Source organism: Cupressus sempervirens, chromosome 6, assembly GCF_028749045.1.
Source record: "Cupressus sempervirens isolate cs-2001-9-10 chromosome 6, ASM2874904v1, whole genome shotgun sequence".
Lineage (NCBI taxonomy): Eukaryota > Viridiplantae > Streptophyta > Pinopsida > Cupressales > Cupressaceae > Cupressus > Cupressus sempervirens.
This window is the reverse complement of record NC_143123.1, coordinates 440603179-440627772: the sequence shown is the minus strand read 5'-3', so window position 1 is coordinate 440627772 and position 24594 is coordinate 440603179. Positions and strand designations below refer to the sequence as shown.

Below are 24594 nucleotides of genomic sequence, written 5' to 3'. Positions count from 1 at the left end.
CTGACTTCCTATGAATAGCAAGTCTATCAACAAAGACCCTCAAATCAATCTGTCAACTCACAAGGGTCGCAATGATTAACTGATTAAGCCCAACTACAAGAACCTGCTAAAATGGGGGCATTACGGTCCTCCCTTGCCAACATTGCTTGTCCCCAAGAAGTTGCAGTCTGGGGTGCTGAAGTATATCCTTAGGCTCTCAAGTGGCATCCTCATCTAGAAGTCCCTGCCACTTCACCAAAACCTCTCTGATGATCCATCGGCGCAAATGCCTCTCCCTGGCATCTAGAATAGTCTCAGGGACCAACTCAAGTCTCCCCTCACCATCCAATGGAGGTAAGGTGGAAGATGGGACAACATGTTTGGCTAATGCCTTCTTGAGGCACGATACATGGAACACATTATACACTCTCATATCCTCTGGCAAATCCAACTCATAAGCAACCTCGCGCATCTCACTACGCGAAAGGGGCCATAATAACGGGGATTGAGCTTCTCAGCTCCACTCTTCTTGATAGAAGACTGCCTGTAAGGTTGTAGCATCAAATAAACCATATCGCCCACCTGAAAGGAATGAGCAGTCCTTCTCTAATCAACATATTGCTTCTACTGATTATGTGCTCTCTAGATATTATTCCTTGGTGTCCTCATGATATTCTGGCTATCCTGTAACAAATCACCTACACTGGGTACAACGTTGCATAACAAGTCCATGAAACAAGGGGGATCATACCCATATAGAGCTTTGAATGGAGACTACAACTCAATACCAAAACCCTGTTGTAACATCCCATACAGTCGTACCACGACTCTAAACTCAGCCCAGCAATCCAGTGTGACTGCATCATTATACTATTATAACTCCATCATTTACCATCACAAATCAATTCTAACTTCACCAAGAGTTAGCCCACTATATTCACTACTAACTAGGGTGCTCTACTAAAAATAGTAAGGGTCCATCTCTATCAACCTTTGATTTACTATAATTAGTAAATACTTAGCCCACTACATTCATTACGAACTAGGGTGCTCTACTAAAAAAAGAAAGGGTCCATCTCTATCAACCTTTGATTTACTAATAATTAGTAAATACTTGAATACTCGATCAAACAAAGGGAACAAAGGTTATCGCTGCAATTGAGGCCGGTCCAGGGCCCCTGTCAAATATAGAGATGTTGGACAAATGACTTACTATAAATAATAAGTGTACCAAACTGAACCAAATGAAGAGCAATACTGAACGCTTTTGTCCTCCAGAAGGGAAATAGCCTCTTGTTTTGCCAACTGAAAACCCTCTAACCATCTAGCTTAGCCTACGAGGGCCAAGGATAGGCTAATCCAAACAAGCTTTGATACTCGTAAAAATGAGAACATTACAACTTTTGTAAAATTTCCATGGGTAATAATCATCTATATCAAAGATTTATATACAAGTCTATCAATCTATTTACAAGTCGAATGTGGAAGATGGTCGTAAGATAGATATGTCTAGTGAGTAAATGAGACTAACTACCAATTTTGTAAAGCTTCTCTTCCTTGTCAACAGTCACGATAGAAATTTTTATGTAGTTTCCTCAAAATGAATAGAATGGGAGAGGGTCCCTTACCCCTACAAAGTCCTCACTTTTGGCTATTGATTCATGCTATAATGCCCACCCGTAGTTTTCTTTTATGTTCTAATTGCCAAACTATTTTAGGCCTATTTCATGCATGTGCTAGTTTCAAAGATATTTGATTTACAGTTATATGGCATTATTTCATGACTTGGATTACATATATATCAGTGATGATTACTTAGTTGATTATATTCACGAGTTAAATTTGATGATTATGATTACTTGCCTAATAATGATGCTTCAATTATTCCTAGTTAGCAAAGGTGATTTCTCTCATGATAATGTCATATGATAAGTTTCTAAATGATGATTAATTTTATATTCATGGTGATGAGTTGTTATGTTAGAATATGTGATGATTCGTACACGAGATTTATTATGGTACTTACCACATACTTGCATGTGTAAGGTGTGCATGTTTGTTTTACTTTTATGTTTGACAGATCTGAGATAGTTAAGGGAGGGAGTCGTAGTCACCTGCTAGTCGGGATCTATACGATGTAGCGTTTAGCTTAGATATATATGCATATGTGCATGCTCGTCTTTTATGCAGGTTGCAGGTATCGGGCATTGACTTCCCTAAATTGTCAGGATGAATGTGCCCTTTCGCAATAACTCAATGGTAAGAATAGAAAGATAATAATCAAATCCAATCCCAACCATAACCTAAGTACTTGCCATGAGAAGGTGGACTTGTATCTAACTGCCTACTCTTTTGAACCCATGAGTCTTTCTTTGTGTATGTTGTTTGACTTCGCTTTGGTCAGTTTTCCTTATGCATTTTGTGTGGTTTGACTTTAGGATTCTGCTTGATAAATGGTTTAATTGCGATGCTAGGTGTATTTGAATAATTTTATGTTATTTGATTAAAAAGGAAAAAATATTATAAAAAGATGAAACTTAATTCTTTGGAATTATTTGAATATATGCTTAATTTTAATTTTAAGTTCTAAATTAACAAACTAAATATAAAGAACTTAAATATATAATACTGTTTTAGTGCGAATATTGTTTACCGCATAGGTTAATTAAGAATTGCACACAAATAATGAACACGAACACAAACAACAGAACTCTTATTATTATTCGCATATGCCAGAACATTACATTATGCTTGAATGATAAGATCTGATGATAAGATCCATACAATGCTTCCCGAAGGGGTTATAAATACTTTCTGAAGAACTTTCCCGAAGGAGTCCATTGGCCACATACAACATTTCGCTACATAACAAAAACCTTTCCGAAGGGACCCATCGACTACATAACAAGAACCTTTTCGAAGGGACCCGTCAGCTGATACACAATTTCCTTTCCGAAGGGTCCCGTCGGCTGATACACAATTTCCTTCCCAAAGGGACCCGTCGGCTGATACACAATTTCTACCGATGACATCATCCCCCCCAAAAAGAAAAGTCGTCTCCTGACGACTATTACAAAATCTCTAAGACAAATCAACAACCAAAATACATTTACTGACTAACTGGTCTTCAACACTGTCACCTTAGCCAATCTGACATCTGACCCTGATAGCCACCTGTGCCGCTTTCTGCCTTCCAATTCCGAGTACACTGAACCAAGTGTCGCTGCACTGCCTCCAACTGGATGATCAGCTCCTCCCGAGCTCTCTACGCATCCACCAAGACAGCCTCACGGCCAACACCTACTCTCAGTGCCTCTGGTACACAGACACTCCATGCTTGCAGCAGCTCTAAGTCTTCTCAACTGGTCAGACTCCCATGACTGATATCCGCAACGACTGGGGGTCCAAGGGGCAACGCTCCTCGCCGCCAAGACCAAATTAGCACTCTGAAACCCACACAAAACTGCACAGAACACACCATTTCTGTCATTTTCTGCCGATTCTACACTCTTTCTGGCAATTGTTGGTTCTTCCTCTGCTCTATGGCATCATCTGTTACTCATTTTGAGCATTCTTGATTTGTCGATGTTTTTTTTTTTTTTAAGAAAACCTCCTGTCACCCTTTTGTGCTACCAAATAGCAAGTAGGAGCCGTACGCCAAAACCCCACTCTTCAGAATCTGTAATCTATCCAAATCCGTACACATGATATGATTGAAAAATCCGTACAATTACCTCGCATTCCCAACTGCAATTTCCGTACGCTGCTTTCCTTAAAAATCCGTACAAGAAAATGGCTCTAAAATCCGTACGCTCCAAGTCTTCATAAAAACCATATGGCGAGTAGTGAAATCCTCTCAATGAAAAAATCCGTACATTCCCAGACTATTTTTTTTAAAACCGTACGGTAGTCTCAAATTGATGTTACAATGTGCAGCTCCTGAAAACCGTACTATCTTCAAATATTGAAACCCGTACACCAAAAAAAAAGCGTACACTTGCTGGAAATCCGTACAGTAGAAAGCCGTACATCCCATACTTATAATATGCAAAAGACGTACACTTCTCCAAAACCGTACGGCGAACAGTTAAGAATCCATACGGTGCTTTGTTTCCAAAATCCGTACAGTAGCTCCCAACTTAAAAACCGTACAACTCAAAAACCAAGTGAAAACCGTACGGTACATTTTTTCATTCTTCTTTTTTTTTCTTTTTTAAATAATTTTCTTTTTTTTTTTTAATGAATAGCAAAGTCAGTTTTCTCTTCGACCGTCGTCACCGTCGGTCTGCAATGACGAAGGGGTCTCCCGAAGGCCATTTTGTGACGCAGAAGTCTTCCGGCCGTGGTATATCTTCAGCTTCAAGCCATTCACCGCCTGAGGCTCTTCCTGTCCATCCAAAGTCCATAATTTTATTGCTCCATTGTCCCCTACTTCCCGAATCTGATACGGCCCGACCCACTTAACTTTGAACTTGCCTGGTTTGATCTCATTCCTGTCGTCGTACTTCAACACCCACTGTCCGAGTTGAAACCTACTACGCCTATTCTGTGTCATCTCCATATCGCCCAGTTTGTTCCCGAAGCTCGCTACCATGGACTCCGTCAGCTGCCCCTTCTGTCTGTCAATAACACATTCACTCTGTACTGCTACAACTTTTATTGAACCCTTCCTTTTTGTTGCCTATGCAGACCGTATCGTGTGTCTTCCTTGTCGCCGGTAACTTTTTGCTATATCTATGGTTCAACGTAATACTTTCTTCCTGCACAGTCGTACAGTAGAATCTTTCCTTCTTTTGGGTTCGTACTGTATGTTCTGTCCTTCAGCTTCAGTCATATCCGCGTTTCTTTCTTCGGCTTCTCTGTGTTGCTTCGAACATTCATTTCCTCCTTCGGCTTCTCCATGTTCCTTCAGACATTCATTTCCTCCGTCGGCTTCTCTGTGTTCCTTCGAACATTCATTTCCTCCTTCGACTTCTCTGTGTTCCTTCGGACATTCATTTCCTTCTTCTTTCTTACTTTCATCGATCTTTAGCATATTACAACTTGGAAATAGCTCGTAATCCTCTATCTGCCAGTGGGAAAGACCATTTACTGAATCCAGATCATCATCTCCTTCCAATCGTAGGACACCCTCATGATCGGGTTCCATACTCTGCCTCCTCTCATCGTCTTCTCCTTCAGAATCCGACGATAGAGCTTCTTCTCCAACCATCTGAGTGTGTAGATCGATGACATACTTCCGGCCTTTGCTTTCAAGTAATAAAGTATTTTTCTTCCAATCGTGTTTTGCCTTGGCTTGTATCAGCCACCCCCGGCCCAAAATGGCATCATATCCTCTCTGCTTCAGTGGGATCACGACAAAATCCAACAAGAATGGCTATGTTCCAATCATCACTGGTTGTGCTATCAGGACTCTCAATGGCTTGATTCCATGTTGATCGGCTGTTAACAACTGGAAGGTAGGTGGCCATAATGTCGACTGTCCCAACTTTTTCCAAGTATCCTCTGGTAGCACATTGACACTAGATTCTCCGCCCACGAGCTTCCCGAAGGGGTTATAAATACTTTCTGAAGAACTTTCCCGAAGGAGTCCGTCGGCCACATACAACATTTCGCTACATAACAAAAACCTTTCCGAAGGGACCCGTCGGCTGATACACAATTTTCTTTCCGAAGGGTCCTGTCGGCTGATACACAATTTCCTTCCTGAAGGGACCCATCGGCTGATACACAATTTCTACCGATGACAAATATTTAATTAATATTGATTAAAATTAGAGTTGCATTTAAATAATGGACACTAATTATCTTTATTGATTAAAATAATAAATAATTACTTTTAACGTGCTTGCATTAAATATTAAAGTGGGAAAATTAAATAAAAGAATATTTTAATTTAAAAATGTGGGTTAAATATGCATGAAGGGATTTATTAAATGAAATAATTATATTTTAGGGCTTTTAGAGAAAGCAGCCCTAAAGAAAGTTAGGGCTCTATATTAGAGGATTTCAATTCATTATTTCACAAACAGGTTTTGGGGAGCAAATTTTCGAGAATTGAGCAAAATAATTTTTGGAAGCTTTGAAGGTTTTGGTTTAGCAAGGTTTTCACGAGATTGCTAGATTGTTAGCATCAACATAAGGTAGGGTTTGAAACCTGTAATACTATATTTTATTCGAAAAGATCTATATTCTTCATGTCTTTTGGGTGCTTGAAATTTGATTGTCATTTTATTTTACTAGTTTGGATATGTGCAAACTAAGTGAAATTTCATATCTCAATTGAAGGAATCGGAAAACTTGTTCATTATCAACCCTCATTTGATTTTCCAAAGAAGAAAATTATAGGGAAAACGAGATAGATCAACTAGGGTTTGATTAAGAATTACATGGGTTAAATCTACAAATTTGTTTATCTCTCCTTTTCAAAAAGAAATATTTGCTAGAGAAAAATTTGTCCATCAGAGTACTGCACCAAAAACCAGTTAAAATATATATACATATTTTTTGATTTTTTTTTTTTTTTTAATTAAATTTAAAAAATGGGAGGGGTTTTACCACCCCCCCAGGGGCCGGCGGCTACCTTAGCAAGCCACACCCCCTCATGGGGTGCTAAAAAAAAATTCAAAAAAAGGTTTTTTTATTTTATTTTATTTTTAAATTTTAATTATTTAATTTTTAAAAAATTATATCATGTTTAGTTAAATTTTAACTATTGTTTGATAAAGATGTTATTAAATGAGATTTAACGTATTTTTTTATATATGTATTTTTTTAAATTATTGTAATTTAAATTGTTTTGAATTAAAAGTCACTTTATTTTAAAATTTATTTATTTCAGGATTGTCTAGTTTGAATTGTTTGGGATTATCCATTCTAAATATTATCTCAAATTAATGTCGTAAGATTGTTATAGGGGGAATTTTGTTTTGATATGTTAAGTGGGTTTGATTTATAAAAGATGAACATAAATAAATTGGTAATGTATTTTAGTGTAAGTATGCAATGATTTAGGTTGTCATGACTTATTTTGGAAAATGTGATCATGAAGATATAACTTTCAAAAACGATAGAATATCGAAATATAATATTGAAACAATCATGTATTTTTATATGTGCATATTCGAGGTCAAGTGTTATCCGTTGTGTGATGGAGATTGAATTTCAATGTGACCTTTATTTTCATTGTGGGTTTTTCCTTTGTCAATTGTTTAGTAGGACAACTAGGGCATACACCAAAGGCTTTTGTGTTCTCTTTTATTATGTTTATCCAACTGGAAGTCACAATGTGCCTGGTGAATACAAATTGAAAAGTCGCATTTATGAATTTACTTGATTGAGCTTTTATGTTTACTTGGGGTTTAATAACTAGCTTATTTTCAAGTTACATGTTAAGGAACCGAGTTCAATCATTATGCGTGTTGTGGTATGGGACACAACTGTGATCTATGTGCTTGGCAGAGGTTGTCTAGGTGCATGTTTTTGGGAGTGGCTTACAATAGGGGTCTAAGACCCAAAGTGGTCAGTACCAAGGTAACCTATTGTAAGTTGAGTAACAAGTGATAACATAGTATTAAAATATCTTGCCCAGCCCTTTCCTTGAGATACACTAAAACGATGAGTTAGAGATGTGCCTTACCCATGTCTTGAGTGCTTGTATAGGCTAAGGATGAGAATGGGATGATATCTAGTAAGAGGTATGACTGGTTTTCCCCGTCTTCATGAGAGGATATTCTGGTTCCGCATGTGTCGCGTTGAGGGTTTGAGGTTTAGAGTGACCAATCCAAGGTAACTCAACGCTTGAGGGTCCAAGGTCTAATAAGAGACCAGTCCAGGGTAACTCAAGTAGTTTGAACATGTGATGGCACTCCGTAGTATGTAGCCCGAGTCTCCTCCGTAGATTGGTATTTGCCTCTAGTGTATTTATTGTTGGTGTATTTATTGTGGATGATTTATTTTCATTGATGGCAGAAGTTATCTGTTGATTATCGTACCTTCGACATTTGGCACTTGGTTTGAAAATGGATTGTCTTTCAGTTTCTGATACTTGACTTATACTTGGTATCTATAGTTAACTTTGGTATGGCGTTGGTATTGGTTGAGTGTCTTTTCGATTTTGATTATCTTTTCTTCAGCAGTAGTTTGTTACCCTTGAGGTAGACTTGGCTTCAGGATCCCTTGCCTAGGTATGCAGATCATTCATTATCTTCCCTACACGGTGAGAGTGGGAGCCTGACTAGGTGACCACGTGATCGTGAGGTAGTGACTTCTTACCATTTGGGCCCCCCTCATATCGACAGATGTTGGATGTTCGTTGTAGCAGTTGTACCATTATCATTCTTATTCCCATCTTGGAGACTGCTATCCAATTGATGTATATATGCTATCTTGTATCTTGTATTTTGATGTACTTGTATCTATTCCCGCATATCTTGCGACATGTGCAGCGGATGTTATTCATGAGCTGTATTTTATTGTATCAGTTGTATTTATGCATTTGCTTATGAGATGATATATCTGTTAGTTCTTTATGATCGTGAACATTGTACTTAAGATTTGAACTAATTAACATAAACCTCTTAAACGTCACTCAATGTGAAGGAGCCCTTGAGGAATGTAATATGTATTGTATTTGCATAAGCGTAATTGATATGTATGTGTATATTGCTTCTGCATTGTTACTTGATGTTGTTTAAACCTTTTTTTTTAAAGATAGTTCAGTAAACATTGTAACATATTAGGTTTATTTCTCTTGGGTTCCCGCGTGGGGTATTACACATGAGCTGTGCCTAGTTTTTGAGTTTTCTTGCAAGCTTCTGGTTATGCAAGGGATAACTTCAAACTTATTTATAGATGCAGGTTCAATATTTTTGGTTTCTACTTGTGACACTAAGGTCATGTGAGGCCTCGCCCAAACCGTCATAGTATAGATGACATATTTGCATTATGATACTTCTAATTCCATGTTTTGATACACTTTTGAGACTATAGGGTTATGTCATTCTAACATCTGCATTTTGATGATCCACACTTATGTCTACATATTAGGACCTAATTGATATATTTAATGATTTCATTTCATGTTCTAAACTATTTCAATTGCTTTAATGGAAACTAAATAGTAGAAATACTTGAAATGTCAAATTTCAATGTTCAAGTGAAAATTAGTGCCAAAGGATAGATTTAGATATGCAAACGAACCCAACTCACATGCCTTGTAACTTAATAGTCATGAATTCAATATTTCATCGCTATGGTAGAAAATAGATTATGAAGTTGTTCAAAGTGTTAATCTAATCATGTTAAATTAGAATCAATGTTGATATGCAAGGATTGGTATTTTAACATTTTGAATGTTTTATAAGAAAATGATTAGAAAAGGGAAAGTTAATTGGAAATGATGAAATATGCAAGCCTAATGTTGAATGTGAAAGTGATTTATTGTACTTATTTATATATTGCTTATATGATTTTCTTGGACTACTGATGCTCAAGTTTAGTGTGCAAGAATTTGACCATGGAATTTAAGGGGGTACCAAGGCTCAAACCCATGTGAAAACATGACATGGCCGAGGTTGGATCTGTGGAAGGATTCAGACCTCTTTGTAATGTGTTTTATTTCGTAATATGAATGGTATGTGGGTGATAGTTGAATGCATGTATTACTGGAAACAAGTCATTTTAAATGTAATATGTTGTGTTTGTGTCACTTGACACTTGTTTTGTCCACGTGGCAATGACTTGGCATTTAGGGTTTTGGGAAAGTAACCTAACCTAAACATAACCCCAGCATAGTATCCAAGTTAACCTCACATCTAAAAGTGTTAGGATAAGTCCCTATCCATTGAAGTTCGAATTCCAACCTTCCATTAACTTTTGGGGATCAAAAATTGGTCTAGGGGTTTACCATGGTGAAAAATAAGTGCCCACATGATAGTAGTATAGGTTGGGGATCTAAATCTAACCTTTAGTAGGCCTAGATGACTTTGGGAACCCTCCAAACAAGTCACTTTCAAAGCAATTCGAAAATTGGAGTATCACATGACTTATTCCACTCTATTAGTTGGTCAACACTACATTTTTAGAAGGAGACAAGGGTATAAGAAAAGGCAGCTCATGTTATAACCATGTTTAGATAGTGGGGGTTTTGGGATCCTTTTTAGAGAATTGGGGGATGAAATTAGTGGGTTGTCTACCCACTCTCTAAATTTAGAGACTCTTAAGGTTTGGAAGCTTGAAGGGAGCTCTGCTACAACCTTTCATGTCCATTTTGCAAAAGGGTTCAAGGTTGGTGTTCTTGCCATGTAGATAGTATGCTTCCATTTTGAAGTTGAATCTTGGTATTGCATTCATGAGAATGTAGGTAGGGAGAATGCCATTGTAAGAGAAATGTGTGGTATCATCTTGTGTCATGTTGAGTTGTGTTGTGATGAGCATGAAGTTTGGATTTCCATTGTTTTCTTGCTTTTGATCTTCCATGAAATTGTGCATGAGTTTTGTTATGGGTGTGAGGGCTTCACTCACCCTTGGGAAGGGAAGAGAAGTCCAAGGTGAAGGGGTTAGTTGGGCTTGAAAATGTATTGAGAACCTTGGAGTATGGGCTCCATTGTATGCCATAATCATTCATATCTTGCTGAGGGTGATAAGGTAAGTATGATGTTTAATGAAAGTTTGTGGAATATGGACTCCAAGAGAGCTACAACTGATGGTAGTGTGTATGGAGGATGTTTGTGAAAGCCCCGAAAGGGCATGAAATTGTTATATGGTGGAAGCCCCATAAAGGGCATGAAATTTGTTTGTTGCAGGTATTTTTTGATATGGCAAATCTCCATTTGAAAAGCACACCTTCTCCCTATGTTTCTGGTTCCATTGGTGAACCATTGTGAATTAGCCTTGAGATGGGAGTGTTCAAGTTTTGAGATGTAATGTATATGTTCTTGCAAGATTGTACATGAAACCCAGTTTGAGCCTTGTTCCCCTAGCGCGGGGTTGGTCTCTTTGGAGGCCTATGGTTGGGTGGAGAGCACCCATGGTCTTCTGTTTTTTCTTGTGTTGTTTTGCAAGCCTTGTGAGGATGGGTTCCTTTGAAGAGACTAGGGTTCCACTCTTGGCATTGTTAAAAATCAAGTGTGTGGAGAGACTAATCTTTCCCATGTTATCTCATAGTGTGTTGTGATGCTAAATTCCTTTATTGTTTCATTGTATTGTGAAAAGGATTACTCCTATTGCATATTGTTGAGAATGTGTAAGGTGAGGTTTTTAAGAATTTATATATAGTAGAATTTGCAAGAGAAAGACTGTGGCACTATCATAGGTTGTGTAGAAAAGAAGAATTATCTTATGCAAAAGATTATCTAATATTGTGGGGAAACATATTGAAGTTATGTAAATTAGCTCACTGTTCTTGCCTAGATTTTGTATTCCATTAGTAAACCCTACGAAGTCCTCATGTGAGAGAAATATTGTAATGAATAGTATTGCAAATTAGAGTGATTTCATTATGAGATTTTCTGTTATGTAAATGCTATAATGGAAATGAGAGTTCTTGCTTTTCAATTAGATCATATGAAATGAATTCATGTTGTTTTCCATGATAAGCAATACCATATGTAATTCAAGTTATCCATAGGAACACAATTGTAATTGATCTTGTACAATAGTGTGTTTTAAAAAAAAATGATGCTAGAATTATAACAATCAATCTCTAGACTAGATAACATCAACATGTCACCGACTCTGCTCCTTATATGTTCATAGTAGACATAGAAGCAATTAGCTTTAGCTAATACATAGTCTAAAATCTATGAGAGAAAGTATGTTGTAGGTGAGCATTTTACTTCTCTGGAATTTGTATGGGGATGAGAAAATATAGTGGATGCCTATTACAGATTAATATTGTATTCAGTCAGAATATACTTGGAATCTTGTACATAGGACAGTATTAAAATAATAATAAGTCAGCTAAGAAATAAGACTCGTTGATAATAATATTCATCTAGGTGACTAAGTCATAGCTAATACTCAAGGATGATTAACCTATGTAAGGTGTAATTATTATTTTTTTTGGTGCCTAGAAGAAGGTCAAATCATCCCACCCATTTTCAAATAAAATAAAATTATTCCCTTATGTTTCCTTTCCCCAAGAAAATTGACCCCCTCCTTAAACACTAAAAGAAGGAAAAGTTTTTAAAGTTGTTTTGACATATATATAAAAATTTAAAATGGTGCACATATAGTATAATAAGCCCCCAAGGCCGACCACCTTGGGCGTATTAATTGGACTCACCTCCACACACATGGGAGGCCCCACCTTCCAAGGAAATGCGCATGGCTTGGAAACAAGCAAAGCGAAGAAATTTGATAATATAAAAATGGGAATAGGGGATGGTTCACATCATTCCCTTTTTGTGCTTTCAAAACTGTCTTTTCACCCTAGACACCTTGGGTAAAGCGCTGCGTAAGGGCCAAGGCAAATTTTGAATGCGCCCATGCATGTGAGGGGACCCTTTTGGCGCCTCCCTTTCTATGTGAAACTTTTTGGACACGTAACAATGTTATTGGGGTACGACCTAGCATAAAAGTAGGGTCACCATGTTCCACACACCTATCATCTTATTTGTTTTCGTAACTTTTTCCAGCTATACATTGTCTTAAGACAAGAGACTTGGAGGCACGAGATTGGGTGCTTATGGGACCCGCCAAGAGGTGTATAGGAGATTTATGCGAATAGGAGAACAAACAACAAAAAATAATATTTTTTGAACCATGAGTATGAAGAACACTTTATGACATAAAGTATATGATAAACTCAATTCATAAAAATATATATCCACATTGACAAGTGCATGCCATCGAATGGTCCAATGTCCACGATGGAAGGCGTACAAGAGGTACACAACATAAGTTTATTTTGATTGGGGTAAAACAATAATATAAAAAATTTAAAGAGAAGGACCAAATCTTTCCATGTATCAGATCCCCTTCTTAACATCTCCTTGCACAAGTCAAAAGTCAAGTACTGGCATCCAACTTGGGCCACGAACCTGATATCTTCCCTTAGGTCGGCTAGGTACAGGAGTAGAGGGGGACACATGAACATTGGGATTCACCACTTGGGAGAAAGCGCTTGGGTGCTTAGGAATAGCGCTCACACCATGCGCTTGGGAAAGATAGGAGAAGTGTTTAGTGGTTAGGGTGTTTGTTAGGGTTATAAATTTATTTTCTCACATTGTTCATGGGGGACTGGTGGGGCACATAGGATAAAGTTTTGTTATTAGATTTAGCAAGTAGGTTACTAAGCAATAATATTAGTAATGGGTAGCATTATTGAGGGTTACCATTATATCAAGTAATAAGTTGTATTTAATATAATGAATTCATTTCATGATTATAGTCAATGTATTTTAGCATCGGGTTTAGGCATACCGATCATATTTGAGATAGATAGTAGTTATAGATTTTAGAGGTCAATCATGTAATGGGTAGGTTTAATATTATAAGAATATGAATTTGATTAGGGATGATGGTATCATGTATGACTCCGTAAATATATATATATATATATATATCCAATAAAAAATATCTCTTGATACTATTAGTTACATACAGATATAATAAAGGACCTATAATTGGTAGATTGAGAGAATATAATAAGACTTTATTATATATATATATATATCAATTTATTAGCATGATGAGAAGGAAATTGGTTCGAATTAAAAAAACTTGTAAGATGGTTAATACATTTAAATGTAAGTTAAGAGAGATCTAGAGGGTACAATGTTAATGGTTAGTAAAGATGCTCAATTGAAAACACATTAAGATGGTTGGAATTAGTTAGTGGAAAGTTAGCTAGAAATGTCAATGCATGCTTGCTATATGTCGATTTCGTTCAAGATTCTTTTGCACTTATCACACTTAGTTGATCGCAGAATATTAAGTAAACATTTAAATAAGTGTAATGATCAATTACTGGTAGACTATAAAGTACTATATATATACACATGTAATAGGTATTAAATCCTAAGAAATGCTAATACTATGTGATCCTAGAATAGATTTTCTTCCACCAGCTCATGAATGTTGCATCATTGAATTATCTCTTATGATCCCAAGGTGCCAACTCTTGTCGAACTTTCATTCACCCTAATTAGAAGATCATTTTGGTTAAGCATGTTGCAACCTTATAATCATATCTGTTAAACTATGCTCCTAAACTTATCTTTTGTCAAAAGAAAAAAATATTAGTTGTGTTTTTGCCCGGTAAATTTTGGGCATGACAGCTCAACAGGCATTATAGAATGTTATGACACTTTCATAAATGTTTTTGAACTCCTAGAGTGTCTGCAAACTTCTTAGAGAACATGTCTATATTTAGCAACTCGCCAAGTTCACTCTGATCATCGTATCTCTTCAATATCATCCCATGTGGTCAAAATTTTCAACGCTTTCTATAACTTGGGTGAGTCACTGAAAAATTAGTTAATATTTCATTTTTTTAGAACTCTTTAGTGTAATAGCTCATTGGAAAGGCAATGAAGTGTTTTAAAAGTTAAAAGCCTAATTAGAGGGGCCTTTGCACATAAACATTATTATTACTTCAAAAATGGTCATTTTGAGCGAAACGAAATTATTTGAATTTTAGAGTACAAAAATCCCTCCAAAAGGGGTTCACATGTTCATATTTTGAAGATTTGATACTAATATGCTCTTGGGTTGAACTTGTGTGTTGTCTTAAAAAATATTTTGAGAGCAGAAACCGCCATTTAATTTCTATGATTTGGATGGCAATCCTTAGTTGTAGTTAGTGTGATTGCATTCAAGCAACACCAATGTGTTCAAATCCTAAAAACAGTTTTGTGTGCAGATTTCGCAATCATTTGTGGAGATTTTGTAGAGTTTATTAATGTTAATGTTTTGCAGAAAATAAAGATAAATAGCAATAAGAAAAGAGAATAAAAAGACACAAGATATTATCCTGGGAAAACCTTTCCACTTGAAGGGAAAAATCCAGCCACACCAGAAAATATCTCTTTTGTGGTAATAAAAATATTCAAGTACAATGTTTTCCATTTGATACCAGTGCATGAACACAAAAAGAAATCATGTATATATAGAATTGAGAGACTCTTCATATCACAACTGAAGCTCTCTACAAATTTCAAATACAAGTGTCTTCATATTTCCAAATGCATGACTCTTCGCATGATATGTGACTCTTCATATCATATTATCTCAAATATTATCATAAATATCTCCTCCAAGTGTAATCGCAATAAATAGGTATTATCTCAATTTCAACATCTAGCAAAATCAGAGATAAAGATCTCTATCACAGCTACAACCTTCAACAGTTATAGATCCCAAATGCATGACTCTTCGCATGACACGTGTCTCTTCATATCATATTATCTCAAATATTATCATAAACATCTCCTCCAAGTGTAATCACAATAAATAGGTATTATCTCAATTTCAACATCTAGCAAAATCAGAGATAAAGATCTCTATGACAGCGACAACCTTCAACAGTTATAGATCTTTAAAGACAACTTCAGGAGTTTCTTTGTTGTTCATACACCTCATGGTGGCCAAATCTTTCCTTGCAAAATGTTTTGTGGGTAAAATTCCTGAATTAGGTTTTTACAATATCGCTAGGGAGGCCATTATTGTTCACATTTGCAGGCTGTAAAATTGTAGAGGTGCAGATTTAAGTTGCTAGAGGCCATACCATGACCTTATGGCTGGTTCTATCTGCTAGCTAGATGAGAGAATTTCCAAGTTGATATGTTGCCCTTTCTTAGGATATTTCTTATGGGTTGCATGCCATAAATCTCTAGAGGATAATTGCACATGTTTGGAGTTGAACTTAAGATGTTAGCAAAATTATCGGAGACCATACATAAAGTAAACCTTAAAGAATAGATTTGTGTATTTCCTTCTTACACTTTAAGTTATATTTTGTGTATACTGTCAGGATGTTTGAGATGGGTTTAAGATCTTTAGGAGTTACAGTGCAAAAGCTACTTTTGGAGGATCTTATCAGTTTTCAAAATTAATCAAGCTTCATTGACCAACAGTTTCCAGTGTGCTCTCAGTGTGTCTTCAGTTTGTTATGACCTCGTTTACAATGATTTAGAGTGTCTTTGATAAAGTTTCAAGTGATATTTAAGTCTATGCTCATGTTGGGTGCACTGGATAAGACTTGCTGATTTTTCTGAGATGTTTGCTTGCTGTTCAGACCAGTAGCAGTATGATATCAAGGCATTTTCAGACATATTCCAGCGTTCTACACCTCCTAACAAGATATCGCCTTGCTAAATTTTTGAGTTGTCGAGTATTGGTTATTTAGAACTTCATGAGGGTGTTGAAGCAATTTGCTTCATATCAGCACTTATATCAACAATACTTTATCAGCACTTCTGTAACATTAGTTTGTTGTATCGGCATCTTTATCAGCAGTTAGTGATAATATTGCAGGTGGGCTAACCTTGAAATACTTCAGATAATCATACTGCCAAAACCTATTTGTTTTATGCATATCATATTGTAAAATTGGGTGGTTCACCACCAATTTAATTGTATTTCATGACCCACCACTGTGGTGTTGATACAGCCAGTTTCGGCATTGAACAAGTTGGTATATCAACCATTTTGGTCTGAGTCAAGCTTAGACATTCTGCCAGTGGCTTTAGTTGTAATAATGCAGTCTGCCAAAAGCGTGTACATAAGGTTGGCTTTTTCGGTTACATGCTTTGGATGGCTTGCAGCCAGTACTTTGTTATTGCATCCATTAGATAATTGGAAGCACTGTATGCTCTCACCTTGCCCACTCTAGCATCTGGGTGACCAGAAAGTGTGGAAGACATTGCATTTGTAATGTCACTTTCAGTTGATGCAATTATCAAACAAAATTGAGGGTGGTAATTAGAACCTCTAACTTGATTAATCAAAAAAATGTGGTTGGTGGCATGGTTGTAGAGAATAAAAGAAGAAAGGTTGCAAATTGATGCTTTCAAGTATCTTGTAACAGACCAAGATCTATTGTGATTGTAATTTTTTCTAGGTTTCATCTGCAAAGTAGAATGTGCTTCAGTAATCCTCAAGGAATGTGTTTAAAGTGCAATTTGAAGCTAATCAGATGTCTCATTGTACATTGGGTGGTATTTTGATGGTCTTGTCTATCATTCTGATCAGATTTATTATCTATTGATCTAAATAGCATATTTATATATTTTGTCAACTGAAAGACTGTAAACCCTTTGCAAAGTCTTTACAAGGCATTTTATCAAAGCGATATATGAAGTTTATGTGTTTGTTTGTAAATTTCTTCAACTAGTTACACTAAAATTTCATTTTCTTTTCAATTTGCATGCATACAACCTAGCTTGTGCATGTGATGTTAAGTAATAGTCCTTACTGTCAACTTCGTTAGGTGTCTTTTCTAGAATTACATTCATGTTATTCTTGGGTTATGGAACCTAGACTCTTCTGCCACTACAGGATAAAGGCACTCATCTGCTACATGTTCAATCTTCCATCACACCACAATACTTATTAAACAAAAACAAAACTATGTAATAAACATAGTGTTGTTTTTTCTGTCTCTATGTATGGAGTAAGTTCTGAGATTGAATATCTTAAAGGTTTAAGAAGACTATGCCTTCAATATCATCACGGTTAGCACCTCTGCTTATAGAGGAATGAAATCCACGTTTACGAAAATCCAGCATAGAGGTGCTAAGTGACATCAACTTTTAGTTTGCTTTGCATTGGATATAATTTCCCTCAAGATCTATCTTATCATTGTTTGTTTTAGTCTTTAATTATATTAAAATAAATGCTTCACAGAATACATTCCCTAAGTTTACTTTTTAATTATCTTAGAATAAAGAATTCACCTCCTATGTTTAGCAGAGATTGAAGCAGAAGAAAAAATTTCCCATTCTTATCAATTGGTCTATTGTTGTGCCTACCTGTAACCTAACCATAAGTCACAAACTATTTATCCTAAAGTCCAACACCCCTGACTTTTGGTATACTTAGTAATAAGGGTCCAGGAACCGACACCATTGAGCAACATCAGGTTCTTCTAGTCTATTAACCAAGAGAACATGGCTACCAATTAAGCTTTATCATAAAATCAATACTCTGTATTATTCTTGTATTTTCCAATGCATTAGCATTACTTCCGTACAAATTTAAATAAGCTCATTCAAATAATTTAGAAACTATTGTTGAATGCAGCAACATGTTACTTACCGTATCAAATATGGTAGAGCGAATCCCCCTATCTTCGAGGGTGAGGGCACAAATGAGACCGGACATTCCCCCTCCAAGGATCGCAACGTGTGGGTCATTGCTCACAGGAGTGGCGAATTCAACCTGCTCTTGGATAAATGACTTGCGAATTCTGCTACTTCTGGAAGAACCCTTCGACTTCTTAACGTTGGGCCGGTTCTGATTCGCCTGCCCCCCACTACTGAAGTTTTTCTTCACGTATTTGGGTTCATTTTTATTTGAGTCCGGTTGAGATGCAGTACTCGAACATCTGACGGCCATCCTACCAGACAAACTAATTGCACAATTCATTCTCTCTGAGAGAATCATTCCGGCGAGGCCGAACAGCCTTATCCGCTAATTGATTCAAATAATCTGAGCTGATAATGTCGGCGAGTTTAATTCAAGCATATAATGAAACCTTAGCATCCATTCTCGTCTTTAGAGTTTAGCATAAGAAAAGAAAGAATCGGAACTTCAAAAAGCTCTTCGGTGAACCGCCCGGCAGAAGCTATATCCGTGAAAATTTCAAATTATTCTTTTATTTACTATTTTAACTTTACGCACCGCCTGTGGGAATGTCATTATATTTACTTTTAGTTTAAAGACTATTATGATAACACTTTTAATCTCTTTTTAGTTTTAGCGGATAAGTTATTTGTGGAACTTTATTCTTACAAATTTAATTCTTAATAGAAAAGTTGTAATTGGTCAAAAAAGTTGTCAAATTGACTGAAAAATTATAAATCCTTCTACTTAATTATTTACCGAATTGTTAATTATTTACCACTCAATTTTTATCTCTCTCCACTTTTAACTTTTGTTTTGATAGTTATTAGTTGTTATCTCCACTTTTAACTAAATTCTTTTTCCTAGTTGTTATCTCTTTAGTTCATGTTGATATTTATTCATTTAACTTTTGATTTATAGAATTGATTTAGATTCTAGTTTTTAAATTATTTTTTATATTAGTTTAATTTTTTCTTTAAATATTATTTTTTAGCTTCTATAATTTATTTAATCAATAGAATATTTGTTAGATATTTCTTTTATCTTATTAATTTTTCATAATAGATTTTTTGATTTTTTGATGAGTTTTTTTAAATGATAAATTTTTCATATGATAAATTTAATTTAAATAAATAATATTTTTTAATCTATTTAAAAAAATTTAATAAATATTATGTTATTTAAATTAAAAATTATTAATAATCTAATTTGTTCATATAATATTACATTTAAATATCTACTTTTAACTATTGTTTTTCTTTTCTTATTTATTTAAAAAATAATTGCTCGTAATCTCCACATTTTAGCTTATGTTGTGATCTCTATTTATTTAACTTTTGATTTTTTAAATTGATTTAGGTTTTAGTTTTTTTTTAATTATATTAGTTTAATTTTTTTTTAAATATTATTTTTTCAGTTTTTGTAATTTATTTGATCAATAGAACATTTGATAGAGATGTTATTTTTTCATTTATTTATTTTTATATTTCTCTTGTTAATTTTTCATAATAATTTTTTTTATGAGGTTTTTTTTTTTAAATGATTATATTTTTCATATTTGATAAATTGAATTTAATTGTAAAATCTTGAAATTATTGAAAATATGTCTTAAGCAATATTCAAATTTTTAAAATAGTGTAAATTTATATCTATATTTTTAATCTTCAACTTTTTAATTTTTATATTTTCATTTTAAAAAAACTTGTATTTACATTATTTAATGTTCATTCTACATTTGTCTCTTAAATCTCATTTCTTATCGGCGCACTTGTTACGTGTACAATAGAATGCGACTGCTAGTATATTTTTATTTTGATTAAGGTAAAAATATACTCACTCTCTTTTACAGACTAGCACCCTCTTGCAACATTCTACACATTCTAATGATTAACTAAACCATTTACATTTTATCAAATTTGTCCTTTAGTATTTTGATAAAATGATAATAATAATAAATTAGAACTACAACAAAATCTATCAACTTTATATTAGTTATAATTTTTTAAATTATATTCTATAAGTTATTTTTTCTTCACGAAATATTATAATAAAATTAAAAATATATTACATATAATATAAGAGTTTTAATCTCAACAAATAATAATAATTAAGCTACGCAAAAAGATATATTTAATTTTTCTATAAACATTATTTTATTTTAATTTGGTCGGTAATAGTTGCTTTTAACTGAAGCTTTGAACCAGTGAGGCCACAAATCTAGGGGACCTCATCCCCTTCAAACCAACACCCTCAAACCCATGAGCATGGAAGCCTAGCAAGGACATCGAGCCTAAGGGACCTGACTCCCATCACTGTAATGATGAACAACGATTCCTTCTAACTCATGTCTCAAGCATACACGAGTGCAATTCCTATGAGATTTGAACCAAGAATTACGTTGAACAACAATTCCTTCATACTCATGTGCCCAACATAGACTGTCTGGCTTGATTACACTAATTGTGGTTCAAACATTGAACCTCCCTATTACAAGGGCTCGCAGCAACCACTACGCTATGAGCTCATGCTCAATATTATTTTGTTTATTATAAGATATTAAAATCAAAATCAAAATATATTAAATGAATAATTAATTTCATTTAATAGTGAAATTTTAATAATAATAATAATATTAATATATTTAATACTTATCATAATAATAATTATTTCTACTAAGGGTATATATATATATATATATATATATATATATATATATATATATATATATATATATATATATATATATATATATATATATATAGTAAGGAATGGTGATGGGTGGGAATGGCAACCTTGGCAACAGGGGTAGGAATGGCTATAGAGATCCTTGACGAGACTAGCAACACCTAGGAAAATTTAGATAGGGGTCTGGAAGACATCTAGTGCCATGGAGGAGGTCTATTTCGTCAAAGAAGGAGACCCTTTCATTTTTTTTCAACAAATAGAGAGGCATTTGAAAAAAATAATAATAATGCAAAATATGGGGGTTTCTTCAGAAAACATCAAGTGGGGGCCTTTGACATGGGTTCTAGATTACCTGGAAGGCAAGCAAGAATGCTCCAACTAGCAGCCACAAAGGATTTCGGGCTTCAGTTGGAATGGTGGGGAAGGGAAGAATCGAAGAAATGAATGGATACATGATTGTTACATTTACCCTATGCCAAAGAAATTCAAGTTTAGGAACATTTAACCAAAGTTCTGGTGAAAGAAGAAGGTAGCGAGAGACATTCAAGGAGACAATAATGTTGCTCCCATGCCAAAGGTTAGTAATCTTTTGATTTCTAAAGACATTCAACAAGGCACAACTTTAAATATTGATAATCATGCATGGGGGGACTTGGTTAGTAGATTACAAAATTTAGCATTCTTCATGAAATAGTTGTGACCATGGCCTTCAATCACAAAATTACAAGCATCGATTGAGAGAAATTGGGGACAAATTATGACTCTGAAATTGCTCTCTAAGGAATTTTTGATGATTGTATGCCCTTCAAAATCAAATAAGGAAGTCATTCTGAATGGAGGGCCTTATATAATAGATGGGAAAGGTGTATATATTTGTGAATGGCACCCAAACTTTAATCTTGATTTGGAGGAAGTAAAGGATGTGATGGTTTGGATAAATTTAAAAAACTTTCCCTAGGAGTTCAAAGACGAGGAAACCCTAAGAAAAATAGGAGATTGCTTTGGGACTTACTACTCTTATGAGGAGGCCATAGACTCAAATCATTTCTACCAATATACCAAAATATTGATTAAAATGCAAGATTGCTACATAGTTCTAGACTTTATTATGTTGAGAACATCACAAGGGGAATGGCGGCTACAATTGGAAGTGGACCTTGATAAAGTTGAGAATATTGGAGTTAACATGAACCCCAAAGGGAACGGCTTAGATGAAAATTTATGTGTGGATATTGTAAAGAGTATTGAAAAATAGAGAGAATCAATTCCCCTTTGGTCATTTTCCTTTAAGGACGACATGCTTATGAACAGAACTCGTATAACATATAGGGATAATGAATTGACATCTAAAAGGGTAAAATGTAAGGATCCAGAATCAGAGTTGCAAATGGTGGCGAAAGAGAAACAAAATTCCCAAGAATCCACTCAAGTGGTAAAGGAGACTCTGTTGTCCTGCATTTTGTCACCACAAAATGTTGGTAATAGCACGAAACTTTTTCAAGCTAGTTTCACATTTCTCTAAGCTTGAATTTGTTATTTAATTGCTTAATGTCAATCGATTGATCCATTCCAATTCATATATCAAATCATTTTTATTAAAGGCCTTCGTCAAGTCTTTTTCATTTTGCTTTTTCTCAAGCCTTTGCTTGATTTTCAAAGTCTTCATTGTTCATTCTTTGTGTTTGGAGTTTGCATTTGTTTTTTTTAGTCCTTTGGTTTTGCTCATGTCATGCCTTTCGATTTCCCCTTAGATTCAATCTAATCTAGAGGTCAATCAAAGTTATTAGTCAAGAGCTATGCCTGTTTTAGTGCCTCAAAAGTGGACCTTTTTGGTGAAACAACACGAATTAAAAATATGATGTTATATTTTCAATTTGACTTTCACTTTTTGAAAAATTTAAGTTATATTCACTTTTTGTTATGTTTTTAAGTTACTTTAAATTTAAATTTTTAACTTAAAGTGACTATAGTGCACTTTATGTTATAATTTTAAGTTGAGTTACTTTTCAATTTTTCACTTTAAGTAACTATATAACTATATATTTCAGTTTAATTTTTGGTTTTAAAAACCAAATGTTTATTTAAATGTTACTTTTTAAATGATGTTTATATGTTATATTTCTAAATATGATAAATAAATATTGTTTATGGCCCATTTTGTAACATTTTTTATAATTTTAAGTGAATTAAATGACTTAAAGTCTTTAAAAGTGGATATTTTATATGCAATTACATATAAAATCCATCAAAAGTGGACATTTTACATGTTACTGCATATAAAGTTCACTTTGGTAGACCTTTTTGATGTCATTACATCAAAAGTCTATCATAAGTGGACCTTTTTGATGCTACTGCATCAAAAGTGAAGTTTTCATGCTTTTACATCTAAAAAGTGAGATGCATTTTAAAACATGCATCCTCCTCCAAAAGGTTTGATTTTGCTCATGAGCATATTTTAAAACATGCAATAGCACCCAAAAAGAGCGATTTTGATGAGATGCACATTTTAAAATATGTAAGTGACCCCAAAAGGTCTATTTTCTATCAAAAAATATGTTTTAATATATGCAATGACACTCAAAAAGTTTGTTTTTGAAGAAGAACATGATTTTGCCCTATAAGAACCTGATTTTGATCATAAGTAGATATTTTCTCAATGGATTTGCATGCGATTTCTTCTATTGGAGGCATTTTTGATTGGCAATGATTTATCATGCATTTAAATTGGATTAAAAAAGCTTTAAAACGTTTTTGGCAGCTCCCATCTAGGGTACATTTTTGGAGAAATCAACAAATAAATCCATTTTTGCTCCATGTTTTCACTCCAAAGCAAATCGATTTGGCTTCTTTTTGGGATTAAATTACATATTGATGCAATTTTGGAGTTTAAACAAAAAAACATTTGGATCTTGCATCATGGAGAAACACGATTTTTGTAAAAAATGTCCCAAGCATTTTGTTCTTCCAAATGTTGGATCTTGGAGTGTATTTAGGGCACGTTTTGGTATCTTGTATCAACTTATCCTCGATTGTTACCTTCTCACATTCGAATTTGTGGAAATTTGAAAGATTCAAACATTTTTGAAGAATTTTTCAAACATTTGAGCATCTTTTCCCTTCATTTTTGGCACATGTAAGTGGACTCTTTCTTTCTTGCTTAAATTTATGCTTATCTTGTTTTTTTATGCATGCAATTACTTGATGGTTGCCAATTGCTAAAATCTTTGCCATGGAAAGTGCATTTTTCCTTTAAAAGTGAAGTTATTGTTCTTTGTCATTTTTTTGGTTCTTCCCCAAGTCCCAGTTTCGAATTTGTGGGTTGAAGTGCATTACATCTTGGCATGTTTGAGTCACTTTCCAAAGGTGCATTTTTTCTTTTGTGTTTTGTGCTTTGTGCTTGCTTGTTGGTTTTCTCCACTTGGAGAAATTTTAAGTTCTTTCCCAAGAACTTGTTCTTGCTTTATTACATGTGAAAGCATCATCACAATCCACATTCTGCTTACGTGTCATGATACCTCATCTCTCCTTCAACAAATTCGATTACATGTTTTCCATCTCATTCGCCACCTGCGCATGCATGTAATCTCATTTTATATTTCCATTTTCACTCATTTCACTTTTCACATCCATTGGCACGAAACA

The 24594-nt window shown here is 34.6% G+C and overlaps 1 protein-coding gene across 3 annotated transcripts in view; it reads right to left on the bottom strand.

Annotated features, from left to right (window-relative positions):
- Positions 1-18746, bottom strand: part of LOC149552956 (FAD/NAD(P)-binding oxidoreductase family protein) — a 257647-nt gene extending 238901 nt beyond the window's left edge. For 2 of the 3 annotated variants that reach the window (XM_089788497.1, XM_089788499.1), the window contains exon 1: positions 18241-18745. In XM_089788497.1, coding sequence (XP_089644623.1) covers positions 18241-18588 — 348 coding nt within the window. In that variant the 5' untranslated portion in view covers positions 18589-18745. Of the gene's footprint in view, positions 1-18240 lie in introns of all 3 variants that reach the window. The other variant, XM_089788498.1, reaches the window with a different exon arrangement.
- Between the last annotated feature and the right edge of the window lie 5848 nt (positions 18747-24594).